This window comes from Neoarius graeffei, chromosome 26 (assembly GCF_027579695.1).
Source record: "Neoarius graeffei isolate fNeoGra1 chromosome 26, fNeoGra1.pri, whole genome shotgun sequence".
NCBI lineage: Eukaryota > Metazoa > Chordata > Actinopteri > Siluriformes > Ariidae > Neoarius > Neoarius graeffei.
Window position 1 is genome coordinate 54,306,567 of NC_083594.1, and position 15,313 is coordinate 54,321,879.

Here is a 15,313-nt window from a genome sequence, read left to right on the forward strand (position 1 = left end):
ATTGGGGGAATTTTTCACTCCAGGGTTTGAAATAAAATTAAAAGTTTGAATATTTCCATGCAATACAAATGTAATGACAGATTTAGAAACATTTACAGTTCAGCATCTTAAGAAACACTTTATTTATCCTCATGTGGAAATTTAAAGGTACATTCTGCACAATTAGTCTAAATTGGAGCTCTAGTGGTGAAGTCGGTGAAGTACAACAACACTTGAACATTTTTTTTTTCAATTCAAAACACTTTATTTGTCCCCTAGGGGCAATTTAAAAGACACACAAAGAAGTACCATTAAACACATAAATAAAAAACAAAACAAACATGAAACATAAAAATTGACAGTGCATAAGGTGGATAAATAACTGTACAGTGGTACAATAGATATAAATATCCACCCATCCATCCATTATCTCTAGCCGCTTTATCCTGTTCTACAGGGTCGCAGGCAAGCTGGAGCCTATCCCAGCTGACTACGGGCGAAAGGCGGGGTACACCCTGGACAAGTCGCCAGGTCATCACAGGGCTGACACATAGACACAGACAACCATTCACACTCACATTCACACCTACGCTCAATTTAGAGTCACCAGTTAACCTAACCTGCATGTCTTTGGACTGTGGGGGAAACCGGAGCACCCGGAGGAAACCCACGCGGACACGGGGAGAACATGCAAACTCCACACAGAAAGGCCCTCGCCGGCCACGGGGCTCGAACCCAGAACCTTCTTGCTGTGAGGCGACAGCGCTAACCACTACACCACCGTGCTGCCCAGGTATAAATATGATAATTAAAAAAAAAAAACTTAAATTAAAAAATTTCCACTCCTTGAATGCACCTCCCATTCCCCAAACCCCGCCTCCAGAATCTACAGAGTGATGGTGTGAGCGTTTTTGCCTGACCTGTGGTTTGGTTTGTCTATTCAGCTGCTTGATCAGGAATATAAACACATGACATTCTGGCTGGTGCTGTAAGAACGGTTGAGAGTGCTTCTGGTGTTCTTTGTAATGAGTTCCCTTCAGTTTTTCCTGCTAAATAATTCACATCATGAGCTGCACCGTTATCTCACATTGCATACATTTCTGTGCAGGTGGTTCATCGATCTAAATCAGCACCATACCCAGCTATTGAAGTGATAAAAATGGATTTAATTGACTTGTTTTGTAAAGCTGGCCATTTAAACTGTTTAACCTCTGATACAGATCGCGTTCACAGACACGCCCAGGAGGATCGATACGAATTCTGTGTCTGGCTTCATCTCTATCACCTGGAATACATTTCTTGATACTTGAAACGATCAACTAAAAAATGAATGAATAAAACAGGTCTTCAAACATGGAGTTGAAATTTCAAAACATTAAAACTCTGTGGCTCTAAAAGATAGCTGAGATATTTTTGAATAACAGGTCTTCAAAATAAATCTGTCTCTGTGGAATCTATATTCTAATTCAAAAAGAGAGAAAAAAAGAGTTGAAGCTGATACTGAAAAGTTTCAGAGTAGTGATGTGGCCTTCATGGGTTTGGACCCTGAAACCTTCTGGATGATAAAAATGGAAGGAAACCTGCAAAGGAAACGCCTTCGTACGGCGAGCCGCAAAGCATGCCGGGTAATGTATTGCAGGTGGGAGTCACTCGGAACCAGTGGACAGCAGACAGGACTACAAGTCCCAGCGCTGAGGAGACACAGAGACAAAGAATCCCGTCTTTCTTCCTCTCAGGAGGATGAGCTCAGAGTCGGGTCCCCCCTCCTCCTCCTCCCCCGTGACACCGAGGAGACAGAAGGGAGGACAGAAATCAGAATAATCATTAAATCCTCAGAATAATCATCATGGATGTGCTTACACAGAGCGGAAGTGTATCCTGGAGAACAAAGCTGTGTTGTGTACTTTGTTAGGGGTGTGTGTGTGTTGGATGTTTAATGAGTGTGTAACGGGCCGGGTCGGGTCGGGTCGGTTCGGTTCGGTTGGGGATGGAGCAGGAGGCCGGTCCCGGGGTGGAGAGTCTCCGGGCTGAGCTCGAGCGCGTGTCCCGGGAGCTGAGCGAGACGAGCCGGGATCAGATCCGGGCTGCGGAGTACGGGCTGGCGGTGCTGGAGGAGAAACAGCAGCTGCAGCAGCGCCATGAGGAGCTGGAGAGTGAATATGAAGCTCTGAGACACGAACTGGATCAACTCAAAGAGGTGAGAGGCACAGCGGGCACTCAGCACCGCGAGGGTCGGGGTTCAGAGCCCAGGAGGGGGACACAATCAGAAACAGTCTGATACAGTCTGATACAATCACATACCGGTACAGTCTGATTAACCCAGAAGCAGTCTGATACAATCCGATTCAATCAGACACAGTCCGATACAGATACAGTCTGATTCAGTCACAGTCTGATTACAATCTGATACAATTAGATACAGTCTCAAAGTCCGATACAATCAGATTAAATCAGAAACATTCCAATATAATCACATACAGGGTGGCACGGTGGTGTAGTGGTTAGCGCTGTCGCCTCACAGCAAGAAGGTCCTGGGTTCGAGCCCCGGGGCCGGCGAGGGCCTTTCTGTGCGGAGTTTGCATGTTCTCCCCGTGTCCGCGTGGGTTTCCTCCGGGTGCTCCGGTTTCCCCCACAGTCCAAAGACATGCAGGTTAGGGTAACATACCGTAGGACGGCCTTGGGCTGAGGTGCCCAAGAGTGGCGGCGCGTACGTACGGTATGCAGCAGCTTTGCTCTCCTGTGATGAACTAAATTTCGTTGTACATTTGTGCAGTGACAATAAAGGCATTCCTCTTCTTCTTAAGCCAGAAGCAGTCTGATAGAATCTCATACAGATACAATCCAATTCAATCAGACACAGTCCGATACAGATACAATCTGTTTCAGAGACAGTCCGATTACAGTCTGATTACCGGTACAGTCAAATGCAACCTGATAAAGTCCGATACAATCAGATGCAGTCTGATATAGTCTGATTAAATCAGAAGCAGTCTGATACAATCTAATTAAATCAGATATAATCCCATTAAATCTGATACAGTCTGATACAATCAGATTAAATCAGAAACATTCCAATACAATCAGATATAATCACATACAGTCTGATTAAACCAGAAGCAGTCTGATACAATCCGATTCAATCAGACACAGTCCGATACAGATTGATTCAGTCACAGTCTGATTACAATCTGATACATTCTGATACAAGCAGATTCGATCAGATACAGATATAATCCAATTAAGTCTGATACAATCAGACACAGTCTGATACAGATACAATCTGATTTAGATACAGTCTGATTACAATCTGATACAATTAGATACAGTCTGATAAAGTCCGATACAATCAGATTAAATCAGAAACATTCCAATACAATCTGATATAATCACATACAGTCTGATACAATCAGATACAGTCTGATTAAACCAGAAGCAGTCTGATACAATCTCATACAGATACAAGCCGATTCAATCATATACAGTCTGATACAGATACAATCTGATTCAGACACAGTCCGATACAGTCTGATTACAATCTGATACAGTCTCATAAAGTCCCATACAATCAGATTAAATCAGAAACATTCCAATACAATCTGATACAATCAGATACAGTCTGATTAAACCAGAAGCAGTCTGATAGAATCTCATACAGATACAATCAGATACAGTCCAATACAGATACAATCTGTTTCACAGACAGCCCGATACAGTCTAATTACAGTCAAATACAATCTGATACAGTCTGATAAAGTCCGATACAATCAGATTAAATCAGAAACATTCCAATACAATCAGATACAGTCTGATATAGTCTGATTAAATCAGAAGCAGTCTGATACAATCTAATTAAATCAGATATAATCCCACTAAATCTGATACAGTCTGATTAAATCAGAAACAGTCCGATACAAGTTGATACAATCTGATTAAATCAGATATAATCCAGTACAATCCGATAGTCTGATTAAGTCCGATACAAGTCGACACAATTCAATTAAATCCAGTACAATCTGATACAAGGCGATACAATTTGATTAAATCCGATACATTGATACAATCCAGTTAAATCTGATACATGGTGATATATGTTTGATGTTATTTACTTTTGTTTTTTATTATTTATTTATTTATTACTATTTATTTAAGCTGCTTATTGCTGAAGAGTTGCGAAACAGATTTTCCGTTGTTCTCTGCACAATGACAGTCAAGATCTAATCGAATACAATCCGATTAATTAGATATGATCCAATCCAATTTATTTAACATTATACAGATTTGTCCACGAGGAAGCAACGAGACAGAAGATTCCAGAAGAGTCCGATACAAGACTGTGAGCAACATGTTCTCAATTATTTTTAAGAGTAATCTGGAAGAGGGACTCGGGATCGAGATAAGATTTGCTGCAGTTACAAACAAAATGAGAAAATGAATTTAAAAAAACCCGCTTCTCTGTGTAAAACCCGACAACAGGATATTTCTCTATCAAACTGAACCTTTTTTTTGAAAATGAAGCGTAAATTTTTCAATAAACCTTGAAAGGGCCTCAGAGTGAACAGCATGTGGAAATGAGTGAAAAGTCCAGGAGAGAAATTATTCAGCCTTTTTTTCTCTCTTTTTCAAAACCCTAACTTTGATTAAAAATTAGAAGCGTGAAGAATGAGGGATAAATAAATCGGTCAAATGTGAGCTGGAAGTGACCCGGGATATTCAAAAAAATCCCTCTTGTGATTTTTGTAAATTGAAGCTGAAAATGATTTTCCGTCTGAACTTCCTGTAGAACTGAAGAAACGATAGAGTTGTTCTTCCGCTGCAGGGACACTGAGACATGGGAATGAGGTCACGATGAGCCACTGAGTTCAGTTCCCTTTTATTACACGTCTCCTTGTGTGTCACAAAACACTGACGCACGCTCACACACACACACACACACTCAATCTTGGGTATACATGCTTATTACACTGTAAGTAAAGGAGTGTACGAGTGGAAATGCTGCTGGTCACAAAGACAAAACTCTGCTTATGACATTGGACACAATCTGGATTACAATCTGAAATATTCGAGTGACGTGGGCCGCGTGCACTCATGTGGGAAGCCAGACACCAAAAAAAAAGATGGCTGATTGTGGAAAATTCAAAATGATCTCTCTTTCTCCCTCTCTTTCTCTCATACACACACACACGTTTAAAAATGTGGTTGACACAAACACAGGCCTCGTTCTTGAAGACAAACCAGAACTCATGGCGGTTCGTGGAGGAATCAGACGGTGTCTCTGCAGCTTCCCCGTCACAACAAGCTTAAAAAGATCAGGTCACATGACTTCCTTCCTGTGTCTTTATGAGAAAAAGCTGGCTGTTCGCATTCCCGTCTAGCGGAGCAGGAGTGAAATGTGAGCTTCAGGACTGTCTGGCTGTCGAACCGAGTTTCACACACCAATACTGCAGAGTTCACAAATATTACACGCCCGCAGCAACTGTATGTTGTTTTTTTATAAACATTTGAAGAACATACGTATGAAGAAGTTGAACATGAATTATAACACGATTAACGTCTCTTTTCTCTCCTTTTTGTTGTCGAATCACTCCTTCAATTTGTCTGATTTCTGTATTTCTGCCTGTCTCTGTCCCTCCCTCTCTGTTTTGACTGCGTCTTCAGTTCTCTCTCATCAGAGCCGAACTGGATCTGAATCAAAGGAGGAACCTCTGAAGGCTGTAAGAGGATCTGTGGTGAAATGAGGTTATAAAAAGCTCTCGTGCCAGAGCTGCACTCGCTGATTACCAGCGCGCTGGGCCTCGAACACATCCACCAGAGATGACAGTATGATTGCAGTGTGTGAACTGAACACGTTGACATTTATTCCTTTGGCATGTGGTTTTTATCCCAAAAGGACAAATCCAGTCCAAGCTGAGAGCAGCCTGAGGACTCGGTGAACTTTTTAACCTTCTGGCTCAAACCTGAACCTAATTGAGCTACTTAACACACTTCATAACCTGCAGAGCATGTTGTTTTGCTATCAAGAGAATCAGAGAACGTGATCACCAATTGAAGAAGTTTCTAAGAATATGACGTCCAGCCGTGGTTCCATCTCCAAGAGCATTACTCTACAGTCCAAAAAAAAAAAATTGTCTGATTTCCTGATGTGTGAACTCAGAAGTCTGACTGTGCTCGTTATTTCCAAACCATTTCAGAAGATAGTCTGGATGGATTTATTTCGAACCTCTTAGGACCTCAGACCTCGGCTTTCGAAACATCATTTAAACTGCACACACGTTCACTTCATCAGAAAGAGTGAAAATAAAAGCAGTTCAAGTGGTCCAGGATACGAGTTTCACCAATGAGAAGCGCTCTAGAAAACGAACTCCATAGATAAACAGGGTCCAGAAAAAGAAAATCCTGAGTCTGTTTAAAGAAAGAGGACAGATGTTGGAGGGCTTTTTTTTTTTTTCACAATTCAAACACCGATACTTGAGAGAATATTTTAAGCTCACTGAAGTTCACAGAACTTCAGATTTTCAGCAACTGAGTGACCTTTGGTTCCATGGCTGGAGGACCACAGAAATACAGATGTGCATTTCTGGCTTAAAAGCCACAATTTTCCTTTTAGAATGTTCTCCAAGTGACGTCATGTTTGCAGAATTCCGGTCACATTTACATACAGGCGTTTCAGATGGTTTTTATTTCTTTTTCTGGTGCATGAAACAAAATCATGCTGTGATCAGTGATTGGGAACAGTGGTGATCAGCGATCGGTCTTTTCCTTATATCTAATATCAAACACCACTTCCTGGTCATGTGTCTATGCACGTGACGAAACGTGAAAATTGAGACCGGTGCATTTTCAGCTTCCCGGATCTTTTCAGGAGTCACTCCGTGTCCTCTCCTGTAAACTCGAGCTCACGGTCTCTCTGTGGTCCTGCGTGCAGGCGTACGGTCAGGCCCACTCTGCCCAGAGGAAGGTCGCGGAGGACGGCGAGAGTCGTGAGGAGTCCCTCATCATGGAGTCGGCATCTAAGGAGGCGTATTACGAGCAGAGGGTTCAGGAGCTGCAGGCCGAGCTGAGGCAGGCCAAAACCGCGCTCACCAGCACGCAGAGCGAGAACGGGCGCCTGAGTGGCCTTGCACTGGAGATGAGAGAGGTGAGTGAGAAATAAAACGCATGGTCATAAAGAAACCTGTCTCACACATGATCTCATCTCATCTCATTATCTGTAGCCGCTTTATCCTGTTCTACAGGGTCGCAGGCGAGCTGGAGCCTATCCCAGCTGACTACGGGCGAAAGGCGGGGTTCACCCTGGACAAGTCGCCAGGTCATCACAGGGCTGACACATAGACACAGACAACCATTCACACTCACATTCACACCTACGCTCAATTTAGAGTCACCAGTTAACCTAACCTGCATGTCTTTGGACTGTGGGGGAAACCGGAGCACCCGGAGGAAACCCACGCGGACAACATGCAAACTCCGCACAGAAAGGCCCTCGCCGGCCACGGGGCTCGAACCCAGGACCTTCTTGCTGTGAGGCGACAGCGCTAACCACTACACCACCGTGCCGCCCGTCTCACACATTATGCTGACCATAAACCTAACATCTAAAGTCATTCATTCGTCCTGTCATGTGATCATACTGTTATACCTTCCGTAACCTCAGCCTTTTTTTTAAATTTCCTTTACTCTCTCGCTCTCAGAATGCTGAGCTGCTGGAGCTGCAGCGCGCTCGTCTGCGTGACGACATCAGAGAGTATAAAGTCAGAGAGTCTCGACTGCTGCAGGACTACAGCGAGCTGGAGGAGGAGAACATCAGCCTGCAGAAACAAGTGTCCACACTCAAACAGGGCCAGGTGAGACGGGACCGAGGGGACCGGCACATTTTCTCACTGAAGTACAAACATTTTGCATGACTGTTAATATCCACCAGAAATAAGATTGGACCTCATTCAGACCCTGGTGGAACTCCCGTAACAGTAAGCACAAAAAAACCTGATGACAAAAGCGTGTGCTGGAAATGAGGCTGTACGCCGTGTCCTACGCATGTCCTGAATTAAAAGAGAAGGTTAAGAAGCATTCACGTTTACAGCTTTTTTTTATGTTGTTAATGGTTTTCCCTGCCACTTTGTACCTCCGTGCCTGTTTCCTGCTGTGACTGCAGGTGGAGTTCGAGGGTCTAAAGCACGAGATCAGGAGGCTGGAGGAGGAGGCGCAGTACCTGAACAGCCAGCTGGAGGAAGCCGTGCGGCTGCGTGAGATCGGCGAGCGTCAGCTGAGCGAGGCTCTGGAGACAGTGAAGAGTGAACGGGAGCAGAAAGCGGCACTGCGCAAAGAGCTAACGCATCACATGACCCTGGGGGACTCCCTCCTCGGCGGCTCGCTCGACGGACTCGGGCTGAGTGAACCGAACGAGCCCAACAATGACGAGGCCATGCGCGCCTTTGAGAACGGGCTTGCAAAGATGGCTGACGACAATGATGACGATAACGTGTCGTCCATGCCGAAGAAGAGCCTGGTGGAAGATCTGCTGAGCGAACTGAACATCTGCGAGATCCAGAAGCTCAAACAGCAGCTGCACCAGGTGGGTTCACTCACACGGGAAACACTTCACACTTGAGCCTCTTTTCCGTCACTGTGACTGTACGTCTCTCTGTGTCTCAGGTGGAGCGAGAGAAGGTGGCGCTTGTGTCCTCCCTCCAGGAGTCTCAGAAGCAATTAGCACAGACACGTGGAGCACTCGCGCGCCTGAGCGACGATTTTGGAGCCACGAGACGCGTCCAGGTCACAAAGGACAAAGAGAAAGAGAAGGAAAGTGGTGAGGATGGAGACGTGGACTATTACGAGCTGGACATTCACGGCCCGGAGATCCTGCGCTGCAAATACGAGGCGTCGGTGGCTGAGGCAGGAGAGCTGAGGGAGGAGCTTAAGTTGTTAAAGGCGGAGCTTGAGGAGGTGAGACGGAATTGACGTTGGTGATGGTGTGATGTAAATAAATGATACAATATGTGATCTTTGTGATTGTCGTCATGATGACAAGTGTGGCGCTTTTTTATTTTGAATCAGGTTAGAGCGATGCATGAGGAGGTGCGGGCACGGTTGGAGAGCCAGGTGCGTGATCTCTCATCTCAGGTGTCTTCGCTGGAGAGTGACAGCCGAGCGGAGCGGGCACAGCTGGCACGGCTGCAGAGGGAGTTGGATGAGACGAACACAGCTGCGGGCGAGACCCGGAGGACGCTCGGGGTGGCACAGGATGAGCTGGCGTCGTTCAGCGAGGAGCTGGCGAACCTCTACCATCACGTTTGTGTGTGCAACAACGAAACGCCCAGCCGAGTCACACTCGACTTCTACAGAGAGGGGAAAGACAGCAAAGAGGACAAAGATAGGAAAGACGGAAAAGAAGAGAAAACAGATGGCACCGGCTCGACCAAAGAAACCCCCGCAAGCCCTGGTTCGGCCTCGGTGAGAGACTCGAGGAAAGAGCCGATGGGCGTGTGTGTCCTGGCGGCGATGATTCGGGAGCAGATGCGGCACCTGCAGCAGGCCGTGGAGCGAGGCACACAGCTGGCGAGGCAGAGGCTGGCACCACTGGAGCTCGCGGCCGTGCCTGATAAAGAGCAGGCAGCCTGCATGGAGGAGATCTTCAAACTCAGGTCACTGCTGAGCACCAAACGGGAACAAATTGCCACGCTCAGGGCCGTGCTCAAGGCCAACAAACAGGTGAAACGTCATGACAAGTCAAGTCAGGGACATGCTGAAGTTTTTTTCAGTATTAAAATAACGTTCTGTGAATATTACATCATAAACACTGTGTGTTCTTCACAAACTTACCGTGAGAAACTACAGCAGTCACGAAAGCCAGCAGATTCATTTTACTCTTCTTCATATCATCATTGTTTATATGAGTTCTACAGGATCTGTACCTCTTTTATATTTTGCAGACGGCTGAGGTCGCCCTCGCCAACCTGAAGAGCAAGTACGAGAATGAGAAGACCATCGTGACGGAGACCATGCTGAAGCTCAGGAATGAGCTGAAGGCTCTGAAAGAGGACGCAGCCACGTTCTCCTCCCTCAGAGCTATGTTCGCTACCAGGTACGTACCAAAACACATTTGGATTTTACACACACACACACACACGAAACCGTTAGATGAGACTAACACACAGAAAGGAGAGATTTGGACAAAAAAAAATCCAAATCCAAATGGACACAATATTCATTAATTTTACCTCAGAGACCAGTTTAATGTCTGAAATTAATATTTCAGCATCTTTAATTTTGCGCTGGAGCTCTGTAGCTAACGAAGCTAACAAACGTTTGAAGGTTTTGGCTATCAGTGGCTCAGTAACTCCATTTGCACACAAGGAAGTTCGTCAAATAACAAAAAAAAATTGTTTTAATCATATTTGAATCAACTGTGAGTAAAATCATCGTCTGAATGACTTGACGCTTTCCAGATTTAGGCCCCGCCTCCTGTCTGAGGCGATGTGCTAGGGAAGAAAGTGATGGAGCTCTGACTGATTTTAATGAACTCTCTCTCTCTCTGTCTCTCTGTGTAGATGTGATGAGTACGTGACTCAGCTGGACGACATGCAGAGGCAGCTGGTGGCCGCTGAGGATGAGAAGAAGACGCTGAACTCGTTGTTGCGCATGGCCATCCAGCAGAAACTCGCACTCACGCAGCGCCTCGAGGACCTCGAGTTCCACAATGAGCAGGAACGCAGGGGAAGTGCTGCAGCCGCCTCGGCCCGCGCCAAAGGGCCCTTCTCCAAGAGCAAGAACCTGCACGTAAGTCCCACCGCGTCCTGTATCGGCCCTCCTCTTCCCCACAGCATCATGGGTCGTCCTGTGCTGTCCTGCACCTGACCCACTTCATTGCTGACCCTCCTTTCATCCCTGACACCAACTAACCTTCATCTTCATCATCGCTGCTTCATCATCATGCTGTCTTTCGCATCGACTCTCTCGCTCACACTCACACTAACATTAACACTGCTGTGGCTCGCTGAGCGTTTAACACTGTGATGAACTTCACATCTCTAGACAGCCAAGGTTGAGTTCCCAAGGACTCCTGCATTGTTTCACTCACTGTTTTTAATCCTTACCGGCGTTCACAGTTTAGCTTTAACGTCGCTTTTAAAGTCGGATTTGTAATAAGTGATGATTTTGATGCTGATCTGAGACCAGTGTTGGTGTTTCTCTTATAACACTGTTTGTTTCAAAGGAGCCAATCAGGTTCACGTTACTGCAAAAATAATTAAATTGCTCATGAATATTTTATTATTTGTGATGATATTATATTTTTATATATTATTATTTTTAGTCGTAGTATTGTTATGTACTGCAGCTGAATATATAATTTATAACTGTATATTGTATTAATTCACTGAGTTGTCGGTTTATTCGGTATTTGTGGAATTAGTTCCACAAACCAGATTTCTTGCGTCTCTCAAGTCTCTGGAATGTCGAGAATCCACATTTATAGAATCTTGTGCTGGAAAGTTACTTCGTTTCACTGAAAGTGGTGATTTGAGTGACATGGCAGACGGCCAGTCACAGTGTTTTTCTGCACCCAATCAACAAACAAACCCGCGTGATTATCAGCTTCACCACGAACAGCTTCAGACTTTTAAACATGGGATTCTGTCAGCGTTCTTTTGACACAGTGACTGTTTTGCTCCAAAAAGCTCATCGATCAAAGGTTTTCCTGCTGGAAACCAGAACATGGTGGGAGTCCGTAGGTGTGGAGAGCCAATCAGATCGCAACCAGCAAGATCCTGAAGCTTGTAGCCAGAAAAGTGCACAAAACATATCAGACACGACATTGTGACGTTTGTGCTTCATCGAAACACAGTCACAGGGCGTTTTTAGAGTAGTTTTTCATTCCATATATCGAACTGTGAAGTTGGAATTTACATCAGCAACCAATCGCAGCTCTGTAAGACAAGGGGCGGTCCTTCACATTGCAGCACAGAGAATTCAAAATGGAAGACTAAAAGCGAATTTTAATTTTAGCAGTGAGCAGGACTCAGATTTGACACGTTACATGTCGAGCTCCTCCCCTTCTCCTGCACAAGGGTGACGTTGTTCTCGCCCAGGCAGTATGCGTGCATGTGTGTGTGTGGGGCTTTTTGGGGGCGTGGCTTTGGAGGGAGTGCTGTCCTCATTTGAATGTTGTGATTTAAAACAGCGAGCTTCAGCTAACCTGTGCCGAAGTGAACTCGTGTGCATGCTGTTGACAGAACGTTCTCCATGTGTGTGTTTTCCTCGTGAAATGTTGATGTTGGTGAATGAATCGAGTGTGAATGTGATGTGTTGATGTGAATTTGATGATTCTAATGATGATGTGTTGTTAATGTGTTTCACAGTAACTGTAGTTGCCAAGGAGAATTAACCTCAAAGTGGCTTAATCCCTGACTGCAGACGTCTCGCCTTGCGCACGCACGCACACACACACACACACGCGCGCGCGCCCCTCGACGCTTGACTGCAGGCTTCACAATAATCTGATCATCCACACGTCTGGTTTATGTCTCTGATATTTTTAAAAATGTTTCTGTTTAATTTAATTACACACTTTTGACACGTAACACATTTCAGTGTTTTTTGGGGTTTTTTTTTTGTATTTGATGTCATGTGACACCTTATTTAACAGCTGAAAGTCAAACAAAAACATGTCTGTACAAAATGCCACATATTTCAGGTCAGCAAAAGTCAGCTTATAATTCAGGAACATCGTTTTATGGTTGTTTTGCCTTTGAGTCTTAATTTATTTTGAATAAGTTGAATATGCAGAATGTCCTGCAGTGGGAGGGTTAAATCCATGGGATACGTTGGAAAGACTGACGGTTTTCCATGGGAGATGAGATTTTGTTTGTTTGTTTTTAACCTTTTTTTTTCAGTAGGATGTGATGTCACACCACAGGACTTGTTAATGGAAGGATTTTAAAAATGGTGACTTTGTTTATTTTTTCTTAATTTAAAACTAATAGCTGACGATGCTAGTTCCAAAAATCATTTGAATATCAACAAATTATTTTTAAAAATATACTTTTGTTTTTGTCAGCTACCTCTTCATCACTTCTTTAATTGGATGTATTTAACGTCAATGATAATATAAGACTCTTTTTGTTTTCTTTTTAAATATGACTGTTTTGCTGGAGATGTTCAGAAGCAATCCAGGGAAAAGAATGGAGACATTGTGTGGATGTCTTTTTGTTTTGTTTTAAGGAAACGATGAATCGTGCATCGTGTACCAGCATTGTAGAAAACAAAACCTTACACAGGAGGGTCACAAAAAGCATCGGCTTTAACACATGCAAAACCAAACCAGACTGACTCACATCTCCACTCCTCGCTGTGGCAGTTGCTTGTTTTCATGCTGTTTTGGAGATCCCCATGTCGACTTCCCCTCGTCTCATCTCCCACTGATCAAATCCCTGGGACTAAGAAAATCAAGTTATAAATCAGATTTTATTTGAAGCTAATCATAGCTGTTTACATGGAAGCATTTAAAGTAGTTACTGACTGTAGACATCAATCAAAAAGAAAGGTTCACATCTCTGACTTGGCCCTCGGTGGTCAGTACACGACACGACACACTCCTGCTGATGTTTGGGAGGTGATGCACACTTGAAACTCATGAAGGGAAGTCGACGAGGATGTGTCTGAAGCCGTATTAAAACATGGCGCTTGGTCAAAGATACAGGAGATGGAAAAGTGTTTTCACATGTGCCTTTTTTATCAGCAACAGCAGAGCAACATTTTATCTCTGTTTTATTTCTAACTTACTATTAAAGCCTTTCAGTGTTCAATACTGCACACAGAGCTGTGCTGCGTGACGTGTGTTTATTGCTTACATGGCGTCTCAGTTGTTGCAAACAGAACTTGAACGTTTTTCAGAGGCACTTTTTTCAGTACAAACTTTGTGAAAGATTTTTATGACGTTACAGGTGTTTAATAGTCGCTCTTATTCAGAGTGACGGAGAACATACCCAGAGCAGCCTGGGAAGTAGATACTTTGCTCCAGGGCACTTCAGCCATTCCTGCTGGTCCAGGGAATCAAACCAGCACCCTTTTAGTCCCGAAGCTGCTTCTCTAACCATTAGACCATGGCTTCCACCATTTGTTTTCTCTTTTTATTTTCTGACTTCTCCAGTATGGAGTCAATCCGTAATCATTTTTGATATATTTTCAGTCCAGAAGAACTGAGGCTGCTTCTGTCAGATCAGATGCTCAAACTCACAACTCATTACCGTATAAAACTGAACACATTGGACCTGAGGCTAGTTTTTAAAGCAAAGGGTCATCACACTAAATACTGACTTCGTTTCATTTCTTACTGTTTACTGCTTTTAATCGTACTGAATGTAAAAACAGAAACATTCCAGTTTTTTTGAAGGGATCTTGACTCTACACCATTTCTTTGCACGGGCCTTTTCCACACTGCTGTAGTTGATGTTCATTGTCTGCTATTTATTCACTTCCAACAGTTTTAAAGGAAGCCTGTGACCACTTTAAACACACACCAAGTGACTTCATGTTTATTTATAACCCCTGAGTTCAGCCTGCTGCTGGATGTGTCTGTGTGAAGCTCAGGGTTTTTTTTTCTTAAATTCTTATTTCAGTATAAAACACTTTTACTGGCAGAAAAGAAAAACTGTGTGAATTTTCTTGTACAAATCAAGGGACATTTTCCAGAGCACGTGTTTGGACACACAGGAGTCTCATATCTGATAGAATAAATTTGCGTTCTTTGAACAGTTTTTGTTCTTTAGCATCTCAAAAAACTTAAAAAACTAACTCATTAATTAAGGAAACAACACTCTCCTTATATGCCACCAAGTATCACTGATGTTTTGGCGGAACTTCCATTATGTGACGTCTGTTTCACACGACTTCCGGTATGTGAAGGCTCTTCGGAACTACTTCCGGTATATTAAGTCATCATTTACATCCCTAAATATCTCTTTATCCAATGCATAACAATTAAAAAATATTAATTGCAAAATTATAAACTTTACATATAAATCATAAACTAACTGCATACGTTTAACTTGCAAATTTCCTCCATATACATAACATTCGCAAGTGTTTTTAAAAATTCTCTGGCTAACGGCTAACCCGGAAGTAGCGTCCGTACGCATGGATTTTAAAGCAATAAAAAAAAAAAAGTCTTGTGGTTGTAATCGTTTTGAAACTAAAGTTTTTAGGAGACATTCTTAATACGCTAGCGGCACTGCTCCTTGCTGCTGCGTTTTTTTTTTTTAAATCGTCGAGGTTACCACTTCCGGTTTATGAAGCAGGCTTTTCCTGCGGTATGTCACTGACTCCGCCCCTTCTTTGGAAA

The 15,313-nt window shown here is 43.8% G+C and overlaps 1 protein-coding gene across 2 annotated transcripts; it reads left to right on the forward strand.

Annotated features, from left to right (window-relative positions):
- The first annotated feature begins 1,702 nt into the window (after window positions 1–1,702).
- bicd2 (bicaudal D homolog 2 (Drosophila)) lies at window positions 1,703–13,778 on the forward strand. 2 transcript variants are annotated; one of them, XM_060910119.1, is made up of 9 exons: window positions 1,703–2,176; window positions 6,902–7,114; window positions 7,668–7,820; window positions 8,129–8,548; window positions 8,629–8,919; window positions 9,031–9,684; window positions 9,906–10,057; window positions 10,524–10,752; window positions 12,333–13,778. In XM_060910119.1, exons 1-9 carry the CDS (start codon window positions 1,967–1,969, stop codon window positions 12,333–12,335), a joined length of 2,325 nt encoding a protein of 774 aa, XP_060766102.1. In that variant the 5' UTR covers window positions 1,703–1,966; the 3' UTR covers window positions 12,336–13,778. The 2 variants fall into 2 exon arrangements, with proteins under 2 accessions (XP_060766102.1, XP_060766103.1); XM_060910120.1 differs by lacking the exons at window positions 8,129–8,548; window positions 8,629–8,919; window positions 9,031–9,684; ... (1 more) ...; window positions 10,524–10,752; window positions 12,333–13,778 and adding an exon at window positions 7,898–7,966.
- The last annotated feature ends 1,535 nt before the right edge of the window (window positions 13,779–15,313 follow it).

Coding starts and splice junctions, on each gene's coding strand:
- bicd2 (XM_060910119.1), top strand. CDS start 1,967: ATGGAGCAGGAGGCCGGTCCCGGGGTGGAGAGTCTCCGGGCTGAGCTC. Junction 7,821..8,128: donor CCACACTCAAACAGGGCCAG/GTGAGACGGGAC, acceptor CTGTGACTGCAG/GTGGAGTTCGAGGGTCTAAA. Junction 10,058..10,523: donor AGAGCTATGTTCGCTACCAG/GTACGTACCAAA, acceptor CTCTCTGTGTAG/ATGTGATGAGTACGTGACTC.